The 27482-nt window shown below is 35.5% G+C and overlaps 2 protein-coding genes across 2 annotated transcripts; one reads left to right on the top strand and one right to left on the bottom strand.

Annotated features, from left to right (window-relative positions):
• The first annotated feature begins 12482 nt into the window (after positions 1-12482).
• On the top strand, positions 12483-17834 carry LOC135143848 (uncharacterized). Its single transcript, XM_064075789.1, has 5 exons — positions 12483-12578; positions 12849-12924; positions 13335-13536; positions 15184-16778; positions 17821-17834. The coding sequence occupies exons 1-5, from the start codon at positions 12483-12485 to the stop codon at positions 17832-17834; spliced, it is 1983 nt and encodes a 660-aa protein (XP_063931859.1).
• Positions 17835-18192: 358 nt separating this feature from the next.
• On the bottom strand, positions 18193-23334 carry LOC135143849 (uncharacterized). Its single transcript, XM_064075790.1, has one exon. The coding sequence runs from the start codon at positions 23332-23334 to the stop codon at positions 18193-18195; it is 5142 nt and encodes a 1713-aa protein (XP_063931860.1).
• Positions 23335-27482: the final 4148 nt, after the last annotated feature.

A 27482-nucleotide genomic window follows, 5' to 3' on the forward strand; every position in this document is an offset into this window, starting at 1 on the left:
TTTTAGTTAATGCTTTATTACCATCTACACAATAATTTGAATTACATCACAATCTAGTATCAATCGGTCTGTAATTTCAGTAATTAGCTGTTAAATAAAATTGCCAATAAAAAGACATCAAATAGAGATAAATTTAAATTAGCGATTTACTATGTTCACGGTAACCCTAAAAGTTGCTTGAAAATCTAGACGCATAAACTGAACATGAGAGTGAATTCGAAAAATATACGTAGTCATATACGTACCAAACCATATCTTCACAAATGACATTTCGAGGCAAGGGTATGGGGTTTTTGAAAGATAAAATTTTGATCAAAGCAATCTTAAAGTAATTCATCAACTTAAAGGAATCCGTTTAGTTCCTTTGATGATTACTTAAGTACTTGTCTAGTAAAATCATTCAATTGATGATCGACAGACAGACGAATAAGTGAGAGACCTACTTGATAAAACATGCCTCTAACCCATTCGTCAAAAGGACTTGATTACAATACGTCTATTTAAAATGCATGTATAAAACTTTATAAAACTGAACAGTTAACTCTTAATTCGTAAAAGCTAGAAAAATGTTGAATTTCCAATCACGGTGCTGTTTTATGTGTACAAATTTTTAACATTATCATAAAGCACTGTATTGTTTCATTTTAATCAATTAGATACTGCTATTTTTTTTTTCAAAAAACGTGAATGAAGCTATGCTCCATTTATTACAAATTAGAACAATATGTCAAGCATGTATTATGATGTTGGTTAACATGAGTCATAACTCGTCGTTACAGTTATCTTAACAATGTTTCACTTCATTGTTACTTACCTATTTAAAAGAGAAAGGACGAAGTGTTAATACTCATTACAAAGTTAATAATTCGCTGTGAAGAATATCAATAACAAATTTGTTTGACAAGCAGGTCCTGCAGCGAAGAGAAAAACAAATGAAATAATATACATATATGTATACATATAAATTTAAATAACATACAATACAACAATGGTAACATGAAAAAATAAAATAATATTCTGCAACAAAAAAAATTATGCTTTACCAAACATTTTGGAATTTGTAATAGCAAAATCCATATCTAATTCAAAATTACAATAATCTTTGTGGAAAACTGGTAAGTGTATTTGTAACGCGCATGTATTTGCCTCCGGAAAATATCGCTTTTTGCAAACATCTGTCAGATTTTCATGTGTAACTTTTGTATGCATAAACTGTATTACAGGCTTTGTACTAAATCCTAATGGAGGAATACTACTTGCTCCAGTTGCAAATATAAGAATTTCTTTGAGGGTAACACCATCCTCATCTTCTACTTCCTCACAATCCATAAGATAATCACGCCAATAGCTAATAGTCCTGTTCTCTGCATCTCGGATATTAGATCCTTCACAACTATATACCACTTCAAATAGATTGATCATAATTTCCGCGGTGAGTGCGGGAGGTTCAGAACACATAAGTGGATAAAATAAATCTGGATGCTTTACCATTAAATCATAAACGTCACCAATCTTAAGACCTTCAATAAACTGATCTAAAGCTGCTTTTATGCGGTAAAAGTTATAAAACCTCAACGTTCTTTCAATAATGTCTTCCTTTTCTTCCAAACTGCTAGTAAAATATATTCCAGCAACACCGAAAATAGGTTCATTAATTACCATCTCTTGTAATTTGTCAAGTGAACTTATATTTCTGACTTTATAAACTGTTTCTAAAATATGCTGATCAATAAATTCAGCTACTGGTTTGGCATTATGAATTCCATGAACAATGGCAGAAAACAAAACATCAGAGAAAAAATGGGGGCCCTGGCCAACATGAATTAAGGACAATGCAATTATTTTCCCTGCCTCATAATATTCTCCTTTTTCTAAACTTTTACAGTTTAATGATAAAAATTTTTTATCTTTCCCTTCAAAAAGAATACTGTCCTTCAGTTCCAAAAATACTAATCTGAACATCTCTCGAGTAGGACCACCTGCGTCAACTGCTCCTTCAGAATTATTAGAATTGTCAGTAAATGTTACGACTATTTTTGCAAAAGGGTTAAACCTTTTCCGGGTGGTTGCTCGTATGCAACTTAAAAATACTTCCTTTCTATATATATTAAAATGAGTGACATTTTCATCTTTAATGCGTTTTGACAATGTTTCAAGCACAGACTGTAGTGTAACTGGCTTGTCTGAATCATTTAAACTTCGTTCAATTGCTATATGCATATTATTTTCAAATTCTTTATCTTCATTAAATTCAGTATCACTAAATTCTTCTGCGGTTGTTTCACCAGAAACTGCGGTAGATGCATCTAAACGTACTTCTGATGATGTAGCAATGTCCTCAAATGGGCGTACATATATAGCTTTCCTGTTTTGAAACAATCTCTTTAGTTTGTAACCGTCAAGCGGTTCTTGGTTTTCTACTATTTTAATCAGCATTCCACTTTCTGGGACCAAAATTTCAATTTCACTTTCCACTGAAAGATACTGTTGAAACAGTTTACATATATATTTCAAAATTTGGTTTTTATCCCAATTACATTGCAATTTCACATCCGCTAGCGCCATACCTACAAAAAAGCTGAATTAAAAAATACATCTACTTAATGAAACAATAAGATGATTTAAAAAATGCATTAAAGACTATACTGTCAGAGTAGATAAGCACCGTTTTTTTAACATAACAATGGTACCAACAAAATATCAATTTATCATTTAGAAATACTTTGATTCAACTGTATTAATTACACAAATTAAAAAAAAACAGTTTCAGTGCTACGACATCAAATTCAATGTTACTGTTTGCTTTATATATGAATAAAAAATAAACGAAAAAACAACAATAGCAAACGTTATCTATTCATTTACATATAAGAAAAATATTTTTAACGATTAATACAAACATATACATATATTAAAATTCGCAACACGTGTTACGCTCAGCAAAAATGAAGGCAATGACAAAAAAATTAATTTTATGGGTATTGAGGATTCTTCCCTGTTTGATGTATGCATTGATTAAATACATATAGATAGACCCATGCTATTGTTTGGAGCGAACAGGCCAACGGCCGGCGAACAAGAGATGGCGCACCAACAGTCGGCCGTCAAACGCCGGCGAAAAGCTTGGACACCAATCGCGCGCGTAGATAACTCAAATCACAGCAACAATACATTTAATAAAGCTACCACTCGATAGAGGGCGACGAAAAAATGTGTAAAATAAAGTCCCTAGATTACTAGTAATCTAGGGACTTTAGTGTAAAAATCTCATAGTTATCATTTAAATAATTTGCAACGTTGCCAGATGAGCCTAACACAAATTTGCCGTTATTTCTAGCCAAGTAGGATTTATTTCGTTTAAAAGTTTCTGATAAAGAAATGGGATTATTATAATGAATAAAAATAAATAAAACAAACAAATTATTAAGTACTTGTTATTTTAAATACTTGTTAGTGCTAACATTATTATAAATACGGTCCGGTAACTCAAATTTTATAGAAAGAGTGAGATGTTTCAGGACGAGGCGACCGTAGGGAGCCGAGTTTTTAATTTCGAAACGAGTTCTGCGAAAAGAGTTATCGGAGGTATGTCGTTATGGATTTTATTTCATACTGTCAACATATTTTTTTTGTTCGATAAAATAATTACTATTTTGGAAAAAGTTCAAATCAAGTCACTTTTTCTGACATCGTTAGCAACCGCTGTTTGGCTAATGTTTTAATTTGTTTATTCGTGCAAATCAGCATCAAATGTTTAAACTAAAATTTATTAGTCTAGAGACGGACAGATATATACTAAAGACAAAACATATCCATTCATATATGTCTTAAAAAACGGGTAACATATGCCGCATAAACTAAAAAATAAGACATTTTCTTTCACATTTTATATTGTAAATGCAATTAAGTATATCGATAACTCGCTACTGAAAATTTATTGAAATATAATTTCTGCAAAAAAAGATTGTTGTGGTTTTATGGTTTATTGACATAGTTTACTTATTTAAAATGAATATTTTTCATACATAGCACAAGTTCTTGATATTATTTATTTTAATTTCAAATAATAATTGTGTTTCCTTTAATTTTAACCAAGAAAATTTTTCGGTTATTATCCAACATACTTTTGTACATTAAGAAACTCCATTCCACGTCGCGGGACGTTACAGAACAATATTTAAGTAAATAAGCTTTTCCAAAAAGAAGTCGTTTTTATGTGTTTTAAAACTCACTCTTTTATCTCCGGACTTTCGGCTTTTTAGTGTTTCACTTCGACACAAGAATATAAACAGTGGAAAAATGGAACAGTTTTAAAAACTATTCATCTATTTGTTCTGTCTTGCACCGAGAAAGGAATATAGCATATTGTACCCACATTTCATAGTAAAAATATGGATCCGGTTTAAAATTTTACCTACCTACTTAATTACGTTAACAAACTAAAATTTTCATTGAAGAGACAGGCTGTTCTAGGAAACTTTATTACAAATCTCTTCATTTACGAGCTGCTGAAGGACCGCCGGTCTCATTGATAATTCTTACCTACTTCAGTTCTTACCTGGCTTGTACTTAAGAATGAAGCGAAAAATAGGATAAAGAATTAAATGCGCACTGGCTTTCCTAAATGATAAAATTTACAGTTCAAAATTTTTGACGTTCGGTTTACTTGAACAGTGAGCATTACATACAAATACCATAATTACATCACAATATTTGTTGGGCAAACTTTTGTTTGGAGGAGCAGGATGACAATAGGAAAAAATTAAAATTGTATTAGGTGGTACGTCTTTCGATAAAAATCCTAACTGTAGTCATAATTTGTACTTGTAGCTGTAAACGAAAATAAATATTTTGTAGTTATTATTGTGAACTTCCTACGAATGCAACAGAGAGAAAGATGAATTTATGGTAGTGTTTCCCGCGTAATTTTCAGGTAGTCACTCAGATGTTACGATTCTGAAATTGTTTGCCTGGTTTTCAACATTGTCTAGTACTTTTAGATAACAATGTCCTATACGACCCAACCTATTTATCTTTTACGTGTATTACTGTTTTTCAGAATTTGACAATTTTCATTAATATTTATATGTATTAATGATAATGAACATGGTTTCATCGAAAGCTGAGTGAGCGTCACTTTATTAATAACTCGATGTTTATCGTGTGTTAACATTTCATAATTTAATTTTTATATTACAGTTCTGAAGGAATTAGTTTTGTCAAATGTATTATATACATATATACAGGGCGATTCGGCCTAAATGACGAATTTAATTTGTCGTTAGCACGAAGTCTGTGATTTTAAAAACGTCAAAACAACTGTACAAAAAATTGTATACCTAAAAATCGATAAATAATATACAAATTGTAAAATAAATTTAAATATAAAATTAAATAATAAATTTAAGAAAATAAAATATACGAACAATGTAAGTAAATAGTTCTTTATGCAACTAGTGAGTAAAGTGTATCTTTTTTTCACGAGAAGGAAAATTTGCCACAAGAGCCGAAAGCGAGTGCGCAAATCCGCCAAATGAAGAAACGTCACTTTGCTCGCAAGTTGAGTTCAAAATTTTTTTCGCGTTCATAACAAAGCTCAACAACGACCTACTTCAAAAACTCTTTATTTTGGAACATGGAATATTAAATGTGGCCGTACTTGCCGACTTGATGATTTCTTCAGGAGACCACGAGAAATCTTCGTCGCTGTCCGACTCCATGGTGCGAGTGAACAGTTTAGCACAAAACAGAGAGAAAACTAGTGCAGTGCACTTAAATAAGAATTAAATTATACAATTTTTGAATGCATTTTTATGTATTTAATCAATGATGTATGGAAGTTTTTGTGTATTACGTTTGAATTCTACAAAAAACAATTTTTACATAGGTGATACATCTGTACCTTACTATTTTGTTGCAATAGATGCTTCAGCTTAGTAAATGGATATATAGTGTTTTAATTTATGAAGTGTAATGATACAAATATATTATTGTAAGTACCTACCACACTCATGTGCATATACTTTTGCCTTCCCTTTTAATGTAGTATAGGCACGTGGATTACTCAATAATATAATATCTCTGTAAAAGTGGGATGCACTGCAATTTGAATTTCCTTTCATTGTTCTCTTGTTGGTTCTACGGTATGGAGTTTGTCGTGAGTTATAAGTAGGAAACAAAGATCTTAGTTCCTGTATATAGGACGTTGATCTTGTTGGGTTACTACTAGTAGAAGTTCCACTTGAAGGTCCTGGAGAATGTTCCATACTATTTTGATTATTTTGACGATTTGAACACGCTGCACTGATAAGTGATCTGAAGCTGGGACTGCTCACAATGTTGTTTACTACATCTTCAATTTCATTCACTCTGTCCATTTTATTTTCTAAAAAAAATCAAAAAATAAAAACTTATTAATAAAGCTTCAAGCTTGCAAGAAAAAAAACGCAACTGTGCGTAAAACAGTTCGTGTCATCTTAGAAAAAAATTGGTCGAAAATTGTTTCGACAGAACTTCCCTCGCTAGAGATGAATTTTTTATTTATACAATTTTGTGATGACGTCATCAACATTTTGCAAGGACACGTATATCAACTTTGATTAGTGCAATGTAATACTAAAAATAACGGTATTATATTCCCAAAATTTTCTGAGAAAATGGAGTGATCCTTTCCTGATTTAATAAATGAAATAAACTGACCCATTCATTAATATTTTTGAGCCACCTATTTAAGTACATCATGCAATGATAAATCACAAGTGAAAACTCATCATATTCTGCACATTTTGGGTAGAATTTATTCTGCAAAATTTTGAGATAACACCATTAATTTTTTGGGAGTAATAAACAAATATATTTTGATTAACAATTTACTATGCTTACAATAACTTTAAAACGTCTGCAAGATTTGCAATTCTTGATTTATTCAATAAAATAAATTGACTGATTCATTAATTTTTTTGAGTCACCCTCTATAAGCAGATCTAAAAAATATGAATACCATGATAAATTACAAGTGTACCTAGACTGATCATATTTTGCACATTTTAGATATATTCGGCAAAATTTTGAGATGACGTCATTAATTTTTTGGAGGAAATAAGCAAATATATTTTGATTAGAAATTTACCATGCTTATCATAATTTTAAAACATTTGGAAAATTTCAAAGCAGTTGGTATTGCAGAATCAAAATTAAATTGCAAAATGTTTTACACTTCTGATTTTTTTTTTCCAAAAAATCTGGACGTTTCTGGTAAAACTTCAACACAGCATCATAAACTATATGTGCAAATTTAAAACCCATTTACTACGTACAATTTCGGCCCAGTACTTTCGGTTTCGGAGATTATCTGTCTAGTAAAAATCTGGGACGGCAAACAGACGGGCAGACACACAGATAGACAGACAGACAGACAAACGGGCACTCAAATAAACGGAAACGGGAGATCTATTTCTCCGTACTATAGAGGTCATGAAATGTCGAGAAAACATAAAGTAGAGAGTCGGTTGGGGGACTCAATTGCAATAATAGTATTTAAAACACCCCATGACCTTGCAAGCGACGTAAACTTAAAATTTTATGAAGATACAAATATTTTGCCGTTACAGTACATCGCTTGTTCGTAGGTACTATTAACCAAAAGAATCTGATCTTGAACACTAAACTTGTTCATAACAAATCGAAAAGCGAGAGGTCATTAGTTACAACCGTTGCGAGATTTGCACATACATAGATATACCAGATACGTAGATAATTATCAGTAGTTCAGATTAAAGAAAATTCTAAAAGCAATACTTGTGTAAAATGTAAAGCACTTTTAGTTCTCAAGAAAAAATTGTAATTATTTACTGTATTTAACAATTAAAACCTGACGGCGCCGGCGACCCACATCGTATTTTTCAAGTGGGTACACTCAGTACGGAGTGGACGTTATGTTTGAACTAATTAATAACACTGATATTTAGAATAATTATAAATGTTTTACTTACCTACTATTCCAAAACGTCCAGGAAGAGAACACAATCATATATGTACCTTAGAGGGATATTTTTGTGGTTATGTTCACAAAATTGGCGGAAAAGAAGTTATAGACAGACGCGGAGTTCTGTAAATTCAGCGGATTTCGTGAACAGTGCCGTAGACTAGCAACTGTAATTAATGACCAATAGACCAGTGTCTTCCATGGTATGGGATTTGCAATCCTCGACCGTGTTAACAATAATTTTGTTGTTAGAATGTTCATTATCTTGAGCTGATTGTTTATAAACACATTTTTTTTCTTTCATATCATAATATAAAACTAATATACTTTTCTAAATCAAATCGTAATATGTTTAAAACGATGTACTTTAACATATCACACAATGCTGTATTTGAAAAAATAAGACAGCTACACCTCTGGGCTTTTTTTTTGGAACAGCCGGCATAGGTGAGAGCAACGAGTAATTTTGTCTTCTAAAAATGATTTTTTAAAACTTGTTAATTTCTAAATTTAATTCAGTTTATAGCCAAGTTTTAAGTATCTACGCGGTTCTGAGTGATGACTGATCATGGTGTATTAGTAGATAATAATTTTAAATTTATATCTTCTAATATACAGCCTGACTGCGAAATATGTGCAAAAAAAAAAATGGGGAATAGCTCACGATACGAGTATGTCACTGCATAAAATTCACGGTCCTAAGTGGTAGCAGTGTCGAGAAAAAATTATTTGAAATTACATATAAATTGTTACACACGCCGCTGGTAGTATTTCTTGACCTACATCATTACTACAATGAATGGCACACAGCGACGAAGTTTAAGAACCAAAAAACTAGTGCAAAAAGACGATAAGGACAGTCGTGTATCAGTTACTTGCCGTAGCTGGGTGTGTTCGGTTGTGTTGGACAATGGTGAATTTTACAAATTCAGAGCGTGCCGACATGGTAATGCTGTATGGGGTGGCGGATGGGAACTCAAGCTTGACCCGCGAATTGTGGATCAAACGCTTTCCAAATCGCGCGATTCCATGTGCGCGAACATTTACGTCAGTGGTACAGCATCTCCGAGATCATGGTTCCTTCAACCTCAAACTCACGATCGTGGTCGTGATAGGACAGAAAGAAGAAATTGGATTTTCGCAGCTTGTAGTGCATCCTACATTAAAAATACACGGTCACAACCATACCATGTTGACAAAGTGCACGGATTGGAGTTCACTGATTGTCCACTTTGTGTAACTCACTTTTTGTCCGATGGAACTTCACATAGTCATCAACAAGTACGATTTCAAGAGACGGTTTTCAAGAAACGTGTATTGGTTGAATGAAACAATTCGTTTGTGGAAATCAACAGTGTCCAGAAATAATCGAAGAGCTTCAACAAGTGAAAGTGGCAGCCGCTACTCCGGTGTTTTTTTACCTATCAACAAACCTCTTGCGACGCTCTGACGCTTGAATTGCTAGTCAAGGACAACATTTTCAACATTTCTTGTAAAAAGGTAGTAGCATTCTAAGTTGCTCTTATTTCTGTTCCAATACACAATGTAAAATCGTTGTGACAAGGACCAAACATACGTCAGAATCAAAATTACCAAAAAACTTTCACACTGACCTTTAACGATGAATGAGTAAATGAATGAACGAATGATAAGCAGCAAAAAGTCGGTTTTACTTTTAATTGAAACTGAAAGTGCTTAGGTCGTTTTTATTCGAACGTTTTTCCAACTCTGTTTACAAGGTGGCTCAGTGCCTTCGTATCGAGGGTGGTTCATGGGGGTTTTGCCCCATTAGATTTTTAATTTCTTTTTCTATATTTCGGCTCTACTAGGGTGGGAGATGCCGTGGTTAAAATATTTGCACATATTTCGCAGTCACCCTGTATAACATTCTCGTGTCACAGTGTTTATAACCAAACTCCTCCGAAACGGCTTGACCGACTTTTATGAATTTTTTTCTGTATAATTCCGTAGGTCTGAGAATAGGTCGTGAATTATTTTTTCTAAGTGATAAGGATGGCCCACTGAAACAATTTTTTTTTATTTTTTGGACAAAATTTTTTATTTTTATTTTTTTAAGATTTGACATCAAAAAATACATATAACCCTAAATTTTCACCCTTCTAGCACCAGCCCTTATTTTTTAATAACGATATTAGTATCTTTACTTTCATCCACAGATACGCAATAGGGTTGCAAGATGGCTGTTGAACATAGTCATGTCGTACGATAATTTTTTATGTATAATTTATAATGTAATTTAATTATAATGTATTCATTTATTTTAATTTAATTTTTTATTTAACTACCAAAATATTCACTAGAAACAATTTATATGGCAAAAACAACGTTTGCCGGGTCAGCTAATATATCTTAATATATATAAATCTCGTGTCACAATGTCGGTCCTCAATGGACTCCTAAACCACTTAACCGATTATAATAAAATTCGCACACCATGTGCAGTTCGATCCAACTTGAGAGATAGGATAGTTTAAATCTCAAATTATAGTCGCAATTTTAATTTATTGCTAATTATTTGTCTGTTATTATTTGACAGTCACAATTATCTGTTAACTCCAAATGATTCTAACAGATGTCGATACCTTTCGACTGGGTTGAGTAAGTAATCAATAGATGGCGCTGCTATGGTAAATCTACGAACGTGTCATATAAGCTACATTTTAACAGCATAATTACCACGTGTTGTTGACGCTATAAAGTTAATTAAATTTATTTTGTAGTGAACGTGTCTGTTATTATTTGACAGTCACAATTATCTGTTAACTCCAAATGATTCTAACAGATGTCGATACCTTTCGACTGGGTTGAGTAAGTAATCAATAGATGGCGCTGCTATGGTAAATCTACGAACGTGTCATATAAGCTACATTTTAACAGCATAATTACCACGTGTTGTTGACGCTATAAAATTAATTAAATTTATTTTGTAGTGAACGAAATATTGTGTTCAACGTACTTCCCCTTCAAATCTCAATCCAGTGAATTTGTATACCAACATCAACATTTTCGTCTTTGTTCGTAAATAATTTCATTGTACTAAAGGGTTATAGTAGTAGAAAGTCAAATAAGGAGATCACCATATTTTTTTACAAATACCATCTGTGTGAAAAAGCATAGTGGACTCCGTGACTGATGTTCTCTTATTGTTCCTCTTAGATTGTTTACTATAATGTAATATAACAAAAACTTTAGCCACAGCAACGCGTGGCCGGGTCAGCTAGTTTATATATATTTTTCTGGGTGCGAGTTGATCCGCGCCAAGTTGGCCTTGCGCCAAAATGTCTCGCGCCAAGTCGGCCGCGCCGAATTGTCTTAGACTGTGTTCCAGTATATCATATTCATCAAGATAAATTACAGTATCCACCTTGGTTCGATCTCTCTATTATTAAAAATATTAAATTTAAATCTTATTATCACAAAAAATTTAAACAGTCACTTAACGAATTTTACTATTCTAAATTTAAATATTACCGTAAGATTATTAAAAACCAAATAAAAGCTGCTTACAAAAAATATACTGACTATGCAAACAAATATTTCTAAATATCCTAAAATATTTTGGTTTTATGTTAAATCAAAAAAAGGTCTTACAAGAATTCCGGGTAAGATGGCTTACAATGATAATATATTAAATTCACCTAATGACTAGAGAGCGGATTTCTGTCGGGCTAGGCAAGGCCAAACTCGGTACGGCTCGTACGTAATGGGAATTCATTGCAGTTACGGGCTGCATTTCGTTTATTTGAGATTAGAATAACGGTGCTTCGTTGCACTCTGCTGTTAATTCCCGTTCTCATTTACTTAGCCGTTTGATTAATAAATCGTGAATTGTATTTATGGAATAAGTGACGATTAAATTTAGTGATTACCTATCACCCGCTACTGAGTCCCGGCGATCCAGCGCGTTCCCACCTATAATCGTGACGTAGCCCGACAGAAATCCGCTGTCTACTAATGACATAATTAATGCATTCGCTATGTATTTTCAGACTTCTTACAGTTCGTCGCAAAGTTCATCGCCACAAAAATTTACAACTGGAGTTCACTCTCTTCCCATAAATATCAGTAAAATCACTGATAAAGACATCTTGTCTGCTTTACGTAATATTAAAAATTCTTTTATAGCAGGGCCAGATCAAATACCAAGCTTTCTATTAAGTGACTGTGCAGGTTTGTTTGTCCAGCTTCTGTCAATAATCTTTAATGTTGCTCTTAGTACTGGTACAGTGAAACCTGTCTATGCCGGACTCTGTAGAAGGCGGAAAACTGCTCATCGCAGAAATTTTCCGCAGTCCCAACGTGTCAAAATACATGCACCCAACTCTGTGTAAAACGGAAGCGAGAACAAAGTTGATGATTTCTACGAAAAATATATAATTCAATTCGTGGACCTGCAGGTGCATTTTTTGTCAACAAAAAATCACTGTTCTCAATTCTCATTTAATTGGTATCTCTCGTGGTTATATGTGTGTTCGCAATGGCCCAAACAACAACCACCAATAACAACAAAATGGATTTAATTAATGTACACGTGCAGCAAAATTTGGGTGTTAAAGAAATTAGCAAAAGTTCGGTTGTAAAAAACGCAACCCGCGCGATTCCGGCGTAGACAGGTTTTACTGTACTTTTCCCTCAAAATAGAAAACCTCTAAAGTTACCCCTATATTTAAATCAGGTGAAAAATCGAATGTCAGTAATTATCGACCAATATCCATAATTTCAAACTTCGCTAAAATCTTTGAGATAGTTCTGTATTCGCATATCTATTTTCATATTCAGCATGGTTTTATGGGTAAACGCTCCACTGAAACAAATCTCACATGTTTTTCACAATTTCTTTCAGAGGCACTTGACAATCAGTCCCAAGTTGATACCGTTTACACAGACTTTGCAAAGGCCTTTGACCGAATTGATCACAGGTTATTATTGTTAAAGTTAGAATCGTACGGTTCTTCTGGTAAACTTTTGGAACTTATAAGATCATACTTAAGTGATAGATTGCAATACGTTTTTTACAATGGTTTTTCATCGTTCTTCTTTAAGGCAGTATCCGGTGTTCCCCAAGGCTCCAATCTTGGGCCCCTACTTTTTTCTGTTTTTATCAATGATCTCCCTGATTCACTGAATTGTTACATTCTATTATATGCAGATGATGTTAAGCTTTTTTGTATTATAAATGATCTTAATGATGGTTTGCAACTTCAGGAGGGCTTACATAAACTTACAATTTGGTGTTCTAATAATAACTTCTTGAATATTATTATTAGTAAATGTAAAGTTGTGTCATTTGGTAATAAAAAATCTCTTATTGTATTTGATTACACAATAGATGGAGAACACGTCACCAGGAGTGATGTTGTAAAAGATTTGGGAATTTATTTTGATTCTCGGCTCTCTTTTCGGTTCCATATTGATGAAGTAGTAAAACATTCACTCTCTTTGCTTGGATTTATAATTAGACAATGTCGTGATTTCACTTCTACTGAACCTATGAAAATGCTGTTTAATGCGTACATTATATCACGCTTACAGTATGGTTGCCTAATTTGGTATTCAATTTATTATTGCTATATTAATGTCATCGAATCAGTTCAAAAAAAAATTTCTTAAATATTTATGGTTTAAAAAATATGGCTCCTACCCTGCTAGAGGATGTGACAATTTGATACTTCAAAGAGAGTTTAATATACCGTCTTTACATGCTAGAAGAGAAGTTAGTGCTGTAATGGTTCTTTTTAAAATCGTCAATTATAAAATTGACTGCAGTTAACTTTTGGCCAAAATCTTCTTTCATGTACCACGTGTAAATAACAGACACTCTTTACCTTGGCATCTATCCACCGCTCGCACAAATATTTTGGTAAAAAGCCCGATTAATGTTATGTGTAGTAATTTTAACAACAAACTGAGAGATTGTGACATTTTTAATATAAATCTAAAAGATGTTAAGTATTTAGCTTCACAAGAGAGTAATTATTACTTTTCTACTTGTTAAGTAACTCCTAATTTAAACTTATGAGTGCTCAGGTATCCGGTATATTTATTTGTACTTATTTATTTACTTTTCTTTTTTTGTTTGGATTGATAATATTTTAGTTTGTATCAATTGCTCTGTAATAGGTTCTTATGAGCTGTTGGGCAATGAACACATTATTAATATTATTATTATTAATATTATTATAAATCTTTGCATAGAAAATGTCCAATTTAAATAATGCTTAATTCAACGAGATGATAAATTTTGGAAAAATAATATGATAGAGCCCTAGAAAAATTTTATTTATATGCCTTACTTCCGGAGAGAGTAGATTCTCGTTATTAAACAAGTCAACCCATTAGACAAATTGTAAAGAAAAAATTGTACAATTAAAATTTTTTATTTGTATTCGCGTCATGTGCAGTTCATATAAATCTTTTGACCTTCTAGTATAAACACACACAGGAATAAATAGTAATAGTGGAATATGTTTACTGGAGATACCACGTAAAAAACGTGCCTATAATATACTCTACCTCATAGGTGGTGCGGAAAACAATATCAAAAAATTAAAATTAAATAAATATTATTGTTCAGGTAAATAAGTGGTTAGTGAAGTGATAAGAATCTAAATCTTGTCAGTTTTGTGTATTGATTAATACATAAAATGACAGATTAATAAAAAATATTTGAATCATTTTATGAAAGAAAATATTTTAGTAGAATGTATAAAATTATAAAAATTTGCATACTTTTAAATCAAATTATGTCAGCAATGAAAGAAATCGACTTGTAAAAGAGTTTCAACAATGTTGGTCAGCTAAGAATATATATGAGTTTTATGACCTAAAGAACATACCTGAACTGATTACCTGAAAGGGTCGGTCGGCAAGGCTCCCTGGTGTGTAAAACTCAACCATTTATTGAAACGGATCTTTGTAAATAGGGTTGCCTAGTTTCACTTTACTTTCATTATTCAGTATTTTTTTAAAAAGCAAATATTTTGATAAATATAAATTTTAAACAAAAATGACCGCGTCTTCCCTATAGAGCTCAATGTTGTCTTTGCACTGATATAAAAGTTGAAGCGAAAAATGCTCTCTCCTCGTCTAAAAATGCAATTTCCTTCGAAGAATGAACGATTAATTAAACACTAAACAATCACATTTTTAAAAAATATTGAATATTGTGTCTTCCCCAGAGATTTAGACATAATCTATCAATTGAGTGCATCCAGTTCCAGCGTACAGTTTTTTTACCAAAACGTCCGTGGCTTACGTTCTAAGGTAATTGATTTTTATAACAATGTCTGTTCCTATAACGGTGATATTATTGTCTTAACGGAAACTTGGCTCACAAACGACATTTCTGATAGTGAATTATTCCCAGATAATTATTTCATTTTTCGTCATGACAGAGATATACATAGATTAAATTTGTCTAGAGGGAGTGGAGTTCTCTTAGCAGTAGCAAACAAGTTCTTGTGTCAAAAAATTGACTTGTCTATGATTACCGAAATCCTGCCGATTATTGACATAATCGGTGTCAAATTATCTTTCAACAAAGGGTTACACTTCTACATTTTTGCAATTTATATCCCTCCATGGATTACTTCGCACGACTATGAATTACTCTTTAATATCCTTAGCACTGTTGACGAATTAAATAAGAATCATGTTATCATAATAGGTGATTTTAATCTTCCCATGTTTAATACCAACATTATTAACAACTATGGCGTAATCTTAAATAACTTCTATTTGTTTTTTAATCTGTCTCAGTACAATGAAATAGTAAACAGTCACAACCGTGTTTTAGATCTGATTTTCTCGACCAATAATTGTTTAGTTGATAGATCTAATGAACCATTAGTACCAGAAGATCCGCATCACCCAGCATTAGATATTTTTATTCAAACAAACTCAGTGCTGCCCATGAAATTTCAAATGAATAGTTCAAATAAAATCTTTAACTTTAAGAAAGCTGACTTTCATAAGCTCTACAATCAGCTGGTAGTTACTGACTGGTCATTCCTGCAAAGTTCTGGTGATGTTAATGACGCATGTACAAAGTTTTATGATACTCTTACCGCTATCCTCGAAGATTCTGTTCCTAAAATATCCAACAAGCCGAAACGAAGTTCAAATTATCCAGATTGGTTTGATAATACCAATATCAGATGTCTTCGTGACAAGCACTATGCGTTAAAGCAATATAAAAAACATAAGTCTCAACACCACTTTGCATTATTTAAGCAGTTGCGTTCCAAATCAAAAAAATTAATCTATTCAGCTCATAAGCGGTATTTATTCGATATTCAAGAATCGATCACAGTTAATCCAAACAGATTTTGGACTTTTATACAAAAGAAAAAAGGAAGCACGCGAATACCTGGGTTAATGAATTTCAATAATCAAAAATTAACCAGTCCAGAAGATATTGTCAACGCATTTGGAGAATACTTTAAAAGTGTATACAATCCCTCTAATGTCAATATTAACATACCAGCAAAAACACTGTATTATCATCCAGTTAGTGTCACAACTATGTCCCAAGATGAAGTCATTGCAGCACTGAAGAGTTCTAAAGACACTCTTATAACGGGATTCGACGGTATACCTAGCTTCTTTTTGAAAGACTGTGCTGACATCTTCGCTAAACCTTTACTCTATATTTTTAATTTAATACTAAAAACTTCAACTGTGCCGAACATCTGGAAAAAATCATTCGTATGTCCAATCTTCAAAAAAGGTGATATTGATAATATTCAAAATTATCGTTCTATACCACTAATGTGTAACTTTACCAAGGTTTTCGAAACTATATTGTATAAGAGGATTTATGGTGAAGTTCGTAATTTCATCTCACCTTATCAACACGGCTTTATGCATAAAAGGTCCATTATCACTAACTTAGCATGTTTTAGTCAATATATTGCAGAATCGCTAGATGATAACGGTCAAATCGATGTCATATATACTGACTCCCATAAAGCTTTTGATCAGATAGATAACATACTCTTAACAAAATTGAAATGGTTTGGATTTACTTCACCCCTCATTGCACTGTTTAAATCATATTTACTACATAGGGAGCAATTTGTTAGATATAGGAACTTTGTTTCCAATCCATATATTGCCTCATCGGAAGTACCACAAGGTTCAAACCTTGGTCCTCTGTTATTTCTGTTATATATTAATGACATAACAGATGTTATTTCGTGTAATAAGTTATTGTTCGCTGGCGATTTGAAAATATATGTGGAAATCAACTCGACTGAAGATTCCTCAGTTCTTCAGAGTGATCTTGATGCAGTAACTTGCTGGTGTTCGACAAACGCGTTGAAATTAAATAATTCCAAATGTCATGTTATGTCTTTTAGTCATAAGTTAAAGACTATGATTTATCCGTATTGGTAACACTCAATTAAAAAAAGTACCTAACATTAAGAATTTAGGAGCTACTTTTGATAGCAAATATAACTTTAATGAGCACGTTCTTGAAGTTATTGCGAAATGTCATACACTATTTGGTTTTATGCATCGCAATTGCAGAGAATTTTCTAATGTAAATGCGTTGAAATTACTATACTATGCATTTATTAGATCTAGATTAGAATACGCCACACTCATTTATCCTATTTATAAAATATATAATAATCACTTAGAGTCCATCCAAAGAAAGATGTTAATTCACTAGAAACACGTCGCATGTTCTTAATAATAAAATTCTTATACAACTTGTTAAATAATAAAATAGATTGCAATCCACTCCTAGGCCAAATTAATTTTTTTGTTCCGCGCCGCAATTCGAGACAACATATGTTTTTCTATTCCAGGTCCCCCGATCTAATGCGCTGATAAGATCACCTATAGTAGTTGTGCACGCGGGGTGCCGTGAATTAACTTTGCGCGAAGGACCGAGAATAACTGAGAAGTACCACTAACCTGGAGTATCCTGCTGTAGGTGACAGGGGCCCCTGGTTCTTGGTAGCCTGATGTGGAGAAGTACAACGAGGAACACGCGAGAGTAAAACCCGTTCACTCATGCACCTTGTACGTTCAGTAGCGTACTACTTCCGCTCACTCGCGCGTGCGCCGGAATGGAGCAATTATGTTCGAACATAACCGCCCACCAAATTTTAACAAAATTTAACGAAAAATTAAACGAAAATTAAAGAGAGTTCCTTATGTACATTATGAGAGTTCACTCAATTCTCCATTGAGAATTGGGTTGGGAGAATCACGAGCTTGTTTACCGGACGCGTATATAAACCGGTCGCGGTTTTCACTGTGGCCACACGGACGACTCCATCGTTTCCAGGATGTACCTCTTGTACGCGTCCTAACGGCCATGAAAGGGGGGTAGTTTCTGCGCCATACAATGCGACAATGGCGCCGGGTTGAATGTTTGGTTGATCCTTATTCCACTTCTGACGTTGGAGTTGAGTATGGAGATACTCCGTAGACCACCTCTTCCAGAACCGCTGATACAGCTGGGAGAGTAGTTGCCACCGACAGGTCCAATTCAAGTTGTCCTCCAAGGGAGCTTCAGGAGGTTGCAATAAAGGTCTGCCGACTAAGAAATGTCCAGGGCTTAGGTAATCTACAGCGTCTTCTGGGTTAGAGGTGACGGCACATAAAGGACGGCTGTTCAATACCGCCTCAATCTTACAAAATAGCGTGCTGTACTCTTCGAAAGTTAAGAGAGAGGTGCCGATTGATCGATACAAGAGACTCTTTGCGGATTTGATCGCAGCCTCCCATAGGCCGCCAAAATTGGGAGCGGCTGGAGGGTTAAAATGCCATTTTATCTCCAAAGAAGTTAAGGAACTCGTTATCTCAGAGGAGTGCGAACGTAGAAACTGACTCACCTCCCTCAGGTGGCGAGCGGCGCCGAGAAAGTTACGTCCGCAATCAGAGTATATGTCAGAGGGTAGACCACGGCGTGCGGTGAATCTGTTGAGCGAGGCTAAGAAGGCTTTCGTGGAGAGTTCCGAGACCATTTCTAAATGGACCGCTTTCGTAGACATACATATGAATAAACAGAGATACCCTTTGTATGTGTGGGCCTTACGTCGACGACTTTCCCTGACCGTGAAGGGTCCGGCAAAGTCAATGCCAACAGAGGAAAACGGTTTGCTAGGTTGAACTCGAGCTGGCGGTAGATCAGCCATCAAGGGAAATACAGGTTTCGATTTAAACTTAAAACAGCGAATGCAACGAAAAATGCGCTGCCGTAGGAGGGATCGAATCGATATTATCCAGAACATCTGCTGTATAAGCGTCTGCACGCTTCTAGGTCCAGCGTGGCAAGCGTACAAATGATAGTAGTCGCAAATTAACGCAGAGAGATGAGCTTTCTGAGGTAAAAGCAGAGGGTGTTTCGCATCTAGGGGAAGGGCGGAGTGTCGTAGCCGTCCGCCCACCCTAACTATACCCATTGCATCCAAGAATGGGAACAGCTTCTTTAATGGAGTTGTGGTGTGACCTTTGGAACGCAACTCTTCTATGAGCAGAGGAAAATGGTTTTGCTGTGTGAGACGCACAAGCGATAAGGTCGAGTATCGCATCTCTTCGCTTGAGAGTGGACCTTTCATCTCAGGACATCTTATTCGGAGTAGCCATCGCCGAATAAATGCGAAAGCGCGTTGTAGTCTACTCAATGAAGAAAATCGTGACACAACTTCATACAGAGGATTTTCTGGGTCGGCTTGAATGCGCAAAACTATAGGATCGTTTTTACGCTCAGGGAGCTCTTCGGGTGCGACATAATTATCGCCTCTTACGGGCCACTTGGACGGCGGATTCTGCATAAAATCTGGTCCATTCCACCAGGAATGACAATCCATGATCTCTTCGGGAAATAATCCTCGAGACGCAAAGTCGGCTGAATTTTGATTCGACACTGTGTGTGCCCATTGGTGAAGAGATGTAAGCTCTAATATGCGAACTACACGATTGGCCACGTAGGTTTTGAGAAGATGAGGAGAGGTGTGGAGCCATGCAAGGACAATCTGAGAATCGGTATAGAGATGAACATTTTCAAATCTTACGGCTTTAAGAGATTTAATCACATCACGAAGTAGTCTAGATAATAACAACGCTCCACAGAGTTCCAATCGAGGAATAGTCAATGTCTTGAGGGGTGCCACTTTGTTCTTGGCCTTCAAAAGATAATTGCTACAAGTGCTACTGGAATCATACGCATGTAAATAGATGCAAGCGGAGTATCCTTTAGAGGAAGCGTCCGAGAATCCCACCAAGAGCACACGTGGCAAACTTTGGAGAATGTATCGAGGAATTTTAAGTGCGCGGAGACACCGCATTTGAGAAGAAAACCTTCCCCAAGCCTCCGATAGGGAAGGCGGCAGAATATCATCATAGCCCACTTTAGAGATCCATATCTGTTGCAGAAAATGCTTAGCCCAAAATACTATGGGAGATAACCACCCCATGGGATCAAAGATTCGAGCGATATAAGAAAGAACAGTGCGCTTGGTAACCTGATAATCAAATTCTTGTACATAATAGGTGAAAGTATCAGACCGAGGATCCCACCGTAATCCAAGAATCTTAATAGAAGGATCGTCACTTGAGAAATTCAACGGAGATTCACGATGCTGTTCTGGAACATGATCTAGAGCAATTGGATCATTACTAGCCCATTTTCTCAGCTGGAAACCGCCACGATTGAGTAGGTTTGCGAGTTGTAACTGTAGCGACTTCGCTTCCTCAACTGTAGAGGCACCATGCGCAATATCGTCCACATAGGTGCTTTCTGTGATAGCTTGCACTGCTAATGGGAACTCATGCCCTTCGTCCTCGACGAGCTGGAGAAGGACACGCTGAGCAAGATATGCTGATGGTGCTAAACCATATGTCACTGTTTTTAACTCATACTCCTGTACATTAGAAGCGGGATCTGGCCTCCAGAATATGTGCTGGAGATAACGTTGCTTTGGATTCAACCAAATCTGTCTATACATCCGTTGAATATCCGCTGTGACTGCTATAGCATGAAGGCGAAAATTCATGAGAATGTGGCTCAAATCCTTTTGTAGCTTAGGACCGGGCAGAAGTTGCTGATTAAGCGTTGTCCCGTTTGAGTCAGGGGAGGATCCGTTAAACACAACTCGCACTTTGGTAGTTGAACTAGTTTCCTTTTGAACACAATGATGAGGCATTACGTACATGGAAGGTTGTGCGGCTAGTTGCATATGTCCGAGATCGCGGTATTCTTGGAGAAAAGTAATATAAGCAGCGTTGAGTTGGGGACGCCGAGACATTCGAGCTTCCATTTTGAGATAAGTGTTCAGAGTTGTCTCTCGGTTGCTGAGAAGCGGCGAGCGCTGCTCACGGACTGGCATTGATACCACATATCTGCCTGCTCGATCGCGATAGTGCGTGTCCTTGAAATGAGCTTGACAAAAGTCATCTTCAGGATTGGAGACTGAAAGGTTATCAGCGAGAGTCTCAGTTTCCCAAAACTTACGAACGGTATCATCAAGAGAATCGGTGCATGTGAGAAGAGAACACAAGGGGGAATTTGTTGAAGATGAAATCGAGCCTATAATTATCCATCCAAAGATTGTGTCAATGGCAGAGGGTTGTCCTTGAATAACATTAGGCTGCGTATTACATAAAATGTGAGGATATAGATCTGCTCCAATTAAGAATTCAACTCGAGCAGCTTGATGGAAGTTTTCATCAGCTAACGTTAGATGACTGAACTGATCCTTAATGTGAGAAGGTAACGTCTGACTAGGAAATTTATTAGGAATATCCGAAAGTACAACAGCGTGAACGTTTACGACATCAGCACGAGTTCTAGAGCGTAGAGTGGTACGAATGAGACCTTGAGTTCGGACAGGAGAACTGGCGATGCCAGTAACTTCAATGGGAGATCTGCTTCTTTTTAATCCCAAATGTTGCGCCGTTGATGAAGTAATCACTGATACTTGAGAGCCGGGATCAACCACAGCTCTTATCTTGTGATAATCTCCATTACAGTCTTGGATCTGGGCTGTCACAGTCGCTAGTAAAACAGTGTTGCGCTCCGCTGAGGTCTTGCACGAAAACACAACGGGAGATTTTCTTTCCTCTACAGAGGGAGAAGTACTAGTTTCGGAGGTATCCGCCTTGGACTCCTGGTGTAACACGGAGTGATGCTTGTTGCTGTGACAAATACGACAAGTTTTACGAGATTGACATTCATTTCGATTATGAGCACCCAAACAGTTGAAACATCGTCTCAATCTCTTCAACGTATCATATTTCTGTTCATTTGTTTTCTGGAGAAATTCGCTGCATGCCGGAAAGGGATGTGAACCTTTGCAGAGCACGCACGGGACAGAGCACGTAGAGGAGGCATCGGATTTGGCATTTGTCATGAGTGAAGCACGGAATGACTTAACTGATAGGGATTTACATTTCGGTGATTTTGTGTCCTGAGAGAGAAGTTCGTACGTTCGATTCTGATCCGTTATGAAATCAATTAACGCCTGATAGCTTGGAACGGAATTTGAACTTTGCCTATTCTCAAAAGCTTTTCTAGATACAGGATCCAAATTTGCAAACGATAATTGAAACAGCAAAAAATCACCAAGGTCTTGAAGATTCAAAGCCTTAAGAGCATTAATGGAATTCGAATGAATATTCAAAAAATGTCTCAAACTGCTAGAACTTGGGGATGATAACGGAGTAAAACCTAGAATTTGATTGACGTAGTGAGTCGCCAACCGTCTTTTATTCTGGTAGCGAAGTTGCAATGCTTCATACGCCAGTGCGTAATTTTCGGGGGTTAGATGAAAATTGGCAATGACTGTTAATGCGTCATCTCGCAGATAAGAGCGCAAATACTGGAATTTTTCAGCTTCTGATAACGCATCGTTTTTGTGGACAACCGAATCGAACAGTGAGAAAAACGCCGACCATTCTTCGATGCGACCGGTGAACGTAGGGATATTTATTCTGGGCAAATGCTGGTTGCTGTTGGCGACCGAATTACTGCTGGTTTGCTGCGGAGGTTGTGTCTTCACCAGGTCTAAATAACGACCACGTGTGTTAAATAGTAAATCATCGAAAGCTGTTTGCACCTTACAGACTTCGAGAGCATGGCGATTATCCAATAAATCTGCATTTAGCTGAATAATTGCATTCTGAGTCTTATCCATTTCTATCTCAATAACCTCTAGTTTTTCGTACCGAGGCTTGAACTGAAGAGCTGTATCAACGGTGGTTCTCTTCACGGAGTCATAACAGTTTTGAACTTGAGCAAATAACTTTTCCCGTGTAGATTTCAGTACGGCGAGCTTCTTAATTTGAGATTGCAACACTTCTTCGTTAGTCATTGCGGCGATACGCGATAAAGCGTCGACCGAGAAACCGATAAATGTGAGGTTATGATCCGGCTCCGATTAGGACCAAATGTGCACGCGGGGTGCCGTGAATTAACTTTGCGCGAAGGACCGAGAATAACTGAGAAGTACCACTAACCTGGAGTATCCTGCTGTAGGTGACAGGGGCCCCTGGTTCTTGGTAGCCTGATGTGGAGAAGTACAACGAGGAACACGCGAGAGTAAAACCCGTTCACTCATGCACCTTGTACGTTCAGTAGCGTACTACTTCCGCTCACTCGCGCGTGCGCCGGAATGGAGCAATTATGTTCGAACAGTAGTTATGTGCAATAATTTTAATTTGGTTGATTCTGAATTCGACATAAATTTTAATTCGCAGAGTCATTTGTTGATGTCTAGTTAAGTTGAGAGGGTATTAAGCTGTTACTGTTATTATTGTTTTTTTTTTTTAATATTAGTATCACTCCTTATTTATATTAGTTTTTCCTGTAATTGGGTGCTTGAGTACCTGTAAAGTTTATTTATTTATTTCTTTATTTATTTATTTATTTATTTATTTATTTATTTATTTATTTATTTATTTATTTATTTATTTATTTATTTATTTATTTATTTATTTATTTATTTATTTATTTATTTATTTATTTATTTATTTATTTAAATTGAAATGTCGATCTTTTTTTCAAAGTTGAAATTACGCCCGTAAAATGAAATTCTATTTAGCTCATTTTTCGGTCTGCTCCTGGGCACACTTAATACTTATAAAATTAAATAAATTAATATCCATCTCTTTTATTATCGTCGGTGGCCACGTTAGACACGTAAATTTTTCAGGAGATTCTGCACAGGGCCTGCGCACAAAGTTGTCGGGAATATATTGTTCCGTGAACGTGCGATAAATGCCATAATGGCGACTGGCGAGTGGAAGTAATGGAACGTGAATTTGGAGAAGTTTGTGCATACTTCATGAACCGTTTAATTTTGTTTTCTGTTAAATATTTTTGGAAAATAACGTTTTCTTAGTTGTGATTGTGAGAGTTAACTTTGGGAGTTTTGCTGTTTTATCTTGTGGTTAAGCATGGTTAGTGTGTTTCAAATGTAGGGAAGATTTTGTATGAAATGGCTACTATTAACGCTTATAACTATAATGCACATCGTTAATCGGTAAGTTTCGCTTTTAAAAGAATACAGTATTTGAGAGTTCATCGACTTTCAGACTAACAAACTACAAATTGTGAGGTTAGGGAAGCATCGGTTAGGGCTAGGGCAACGTCTGGTGGCGAATTTGCTGCCCAATTTTAATATACCTATACATTTGTTGATTTTAAATTTGGCAACGTTCATTCAGGGATGTTGCGGATGCAGATTTTTCAACGGATTATTATGCACCGTTAAACAATATTTGCCGCTGTTACAATATTGTAGCGTCTGTCCTAGATATATTTTGTGAGTTTGGTACAAGATTCGAAAAACCAACATCTTCATGATAGCTATGATGAATTTTCTGTTATAAGACGTCAGGTTAAGCCAATTATTTGAAGGGATTATAACTTATATCTCAAAAAGGTTCAAGATGCGGTCAAAAATGATCCGAAATATTTTTGGACGTATATTAGGAGCAAGAAAGGCCATCCAACGTTACCTGGTAAAGTTAATCTTCATGACACTTTTTACGATAGGTCTCTTGACATCGTAAATGCTTTTGCTGTTTTCAGTAACGTTCAGCAAAGCCAATCTCTTCATTGTCCTGACGACCGAGCAACATCCAGTTGCATTTATCTAGCTAATAAGTAAATGAGACAAAGTGTGCAAGAGAGGTTCGATTCTTTCGCTGTGCTGATTTTTCTCAACAATATCGCCAAAACTATTATTGTGATACGTAAGCATACTTTAGATACAGTAATCCCTGCTGAATCCTCATTTGGAACGACAGTAATTTGGTAGCTGGTCGCTTTTGACCAAATTTACGGTTTTTTTCAACCAGTTTTTATTTCTACTGTTTGTAGTGAGGTGGGCTATCAGCTTCATTTTTAATGAAGTTTGTTGGGCTGCCTACTCTACTCTCAGAATAAGGATGTCCACAATGAACGTATTCCCAGACAAAGACCAAGCAATTATTTTAGGCGGAGTTGATGACATCAAATTGTCTGAATATGTAAGTGCAGTAGGTACCCTAGTGCAACCAAAAAACGTCGTTTTTGCGTTTCGAATTGCTAATAACCGCATATGTGTTTATTTAAGCAGCAAATCCCTTGTAGACAAAGTTCTAACTGACTATCCTGTGTTAACGATACAAAATCATTTAATTAATGTAAGGCGTCTCATTAATCCTGCTAGAATAATAATATTATCAAATGTTTGCCCTTCAATCCCGCATGATATTTTCATCAATAGTATAAAGACCCTAGGGTTCATGGTTATCTCTCCTATGACTTTCTTAAGAGTGGGTCTTCCTGGAGATGAATATGCCCATGTACTAAGTTTTAGGAGACAAATATTTGTGCAGCCGGACGACAACATTGAATTACCATCATCTCCGCTTATAAAATTTGAGGGCACAAATTATAGAATATTGTTAAGTTATGACAACGTTTGTTATAAGTGTAGAGTAGTGTAGACAATTGGGACATATAGCAAATGATTGCCCACAAAATAATGAAGCAACTGCTGAAAGGGTTAATACACAAACTGAGCCTATTTTCCCCGAGCAGAATACACCTACTAACGATATCCCTCGGACATCATCTGCAGCCTATGCAGCAGTGGTGGCGAGTAATAAAAGAACTAAAGATTCATCTCCAGTTGAAGATGCAGGTCCCTTGGACTTTTCACTTAAATCACCGAACTCTTGAGGAAATTTAGATATGGAAGAAACGTCTCATAAGAAACTTAAACCTAGTGAATCTTTAGAAAGCTTAACGTCACTTGCAGAAAAACTTATCCCAGCAAAGCAGATTATCGAGAATACAGATCATGAATTTCCCTTGGATTTTGATCAACTAATCGAAGTGATGGACAACATCAATCAGCAACCGGATCCTATAGAATATCTCCTCGATTTTACATCTAATATAGAAGGTGTAGTATTTATGTTGCATGAGATATACCCGGCATTAGAATATAGAAATGTCAAAAGTAGATGTTTAAATATTCAACGGAAGTTACGGAAGGCCTTGTCACGTCAAATGGAAATGCTCAACACTGCGGAAAGGAATACTGGGAAGACACAAACGACAGCATCTCTTTCGCAAAATTCAATGTCCAACAAATGAATAATAATACTCCTAATACGGAGTATTTTACTAGCTCGGTAGTTTACACTAATACAGCTTCGCTGACTGCCAAATTTAATGAACTTTGTGCGTTTGTATCTTATGAAAAACCAGCGTTTATTTTTTTATTTGAAACCTGGCTCTCATCTGCTTTGCCTGACAGTATAATTGCCATTAATGGGTATACAGTTTTTAGGAGTGACCGTGTTGGTAAAAGACGAGGTGGTGTTTGCATAAGAGGAGGTGGTGTTTGCATTTACATATCAGACGCTGTATTGGTCAAATTTTTTGTAGATCCTTTAAATGTTAATACCAAAGGAATTGATTCTATTTTTTTAAAAATTTCTAATAGGTCCAACAATTTTGTCATCGGTTGCATTTATCGTCCTCCAGACTCATTATTACCTGACGATTCTAATTTATTTGCGGTGTTATCGGATGTAGCTTCAAATAATAATCACCTATTTTTATTTGGTGATTTTAACATGCCATGTAGTTAGTAGTAGTAACGATATAGATCGCAGCAGCAACCCTCGACATTAGATCGTCTTATAACATCGGATGAAAACTTACTAGTCAATTTAGAATATTTAGACCCTATTGGAAAATCAGATCATTCGGTCTTGAAGGCGGAATTACAGATGTGTTTTATATGGGATAGCAAGAGGTCATGGTATACCAAAAAAGAATTGTAGACTTTGGTGCACTGGATAATGAACTAAATAAACTAAACTGGTCATCATTATTCACCGGCTCTTCTGTATGTGACAATTGGGACATTTTTAAGCAAAAGTTGAACGACTTAATTGAATCTAAGTCTAAAACGATAACACTGAAGAAGTCATATAAAAAGCCATGAATAGATAATAG

The sequence above is a fragment of the Zophobas morio genome, unplaced genomic scaffold (assembly GCF_036711695.1).
Source record: "Zophobas morio isolate AGI-343-1 ecotype UQ-CSIRO unplaced genomic scaffold, CSIRO_AGI_Zmor_V1 ptg000076l, whole genome shotgun sequence".
Lineage (NCBI taxonomy): Eukaryota > Metazoa > Arthropoda > Insecta > Coleoptera > Tenebrionidae > Zophobas > Zophobas morio.

What these genes read in the sequence shown, in the direction of transcription:
- LOC135143848 (XM_064075789.1), top strand. Translation starts at nt 12,483, where the DNA reads ATGGCCCAAACAACAACCACCAATAACAACAAAATGGATTTAATTAAT. An exon ending in AAGAAATTAGCAAAAGTTCG is followed by an intron (nt 12,579 to 12,848) that starts GTTGTAAAAAAC and finishes AATTTCTTTCAG; the next exon opens with AGGCACTTGACAATCAGTCC. An exon ending in TTTGACCGAATTGATCACAG is followed by an intron (nt 12,925 to 13,334) that starts GTTATTATTGTT and finishes ATTACACAATAG; the next exon opens with ATGGAGAACACGTCACCAGG.
- LOC135143849 (XM_064075790.1), bottom strand. Translation starts at nt 23,334, where the DNA reads ATGACTAACGAAGAAGTGTTGCAATCTCAAATTAAGAAGCTCGCCGTA.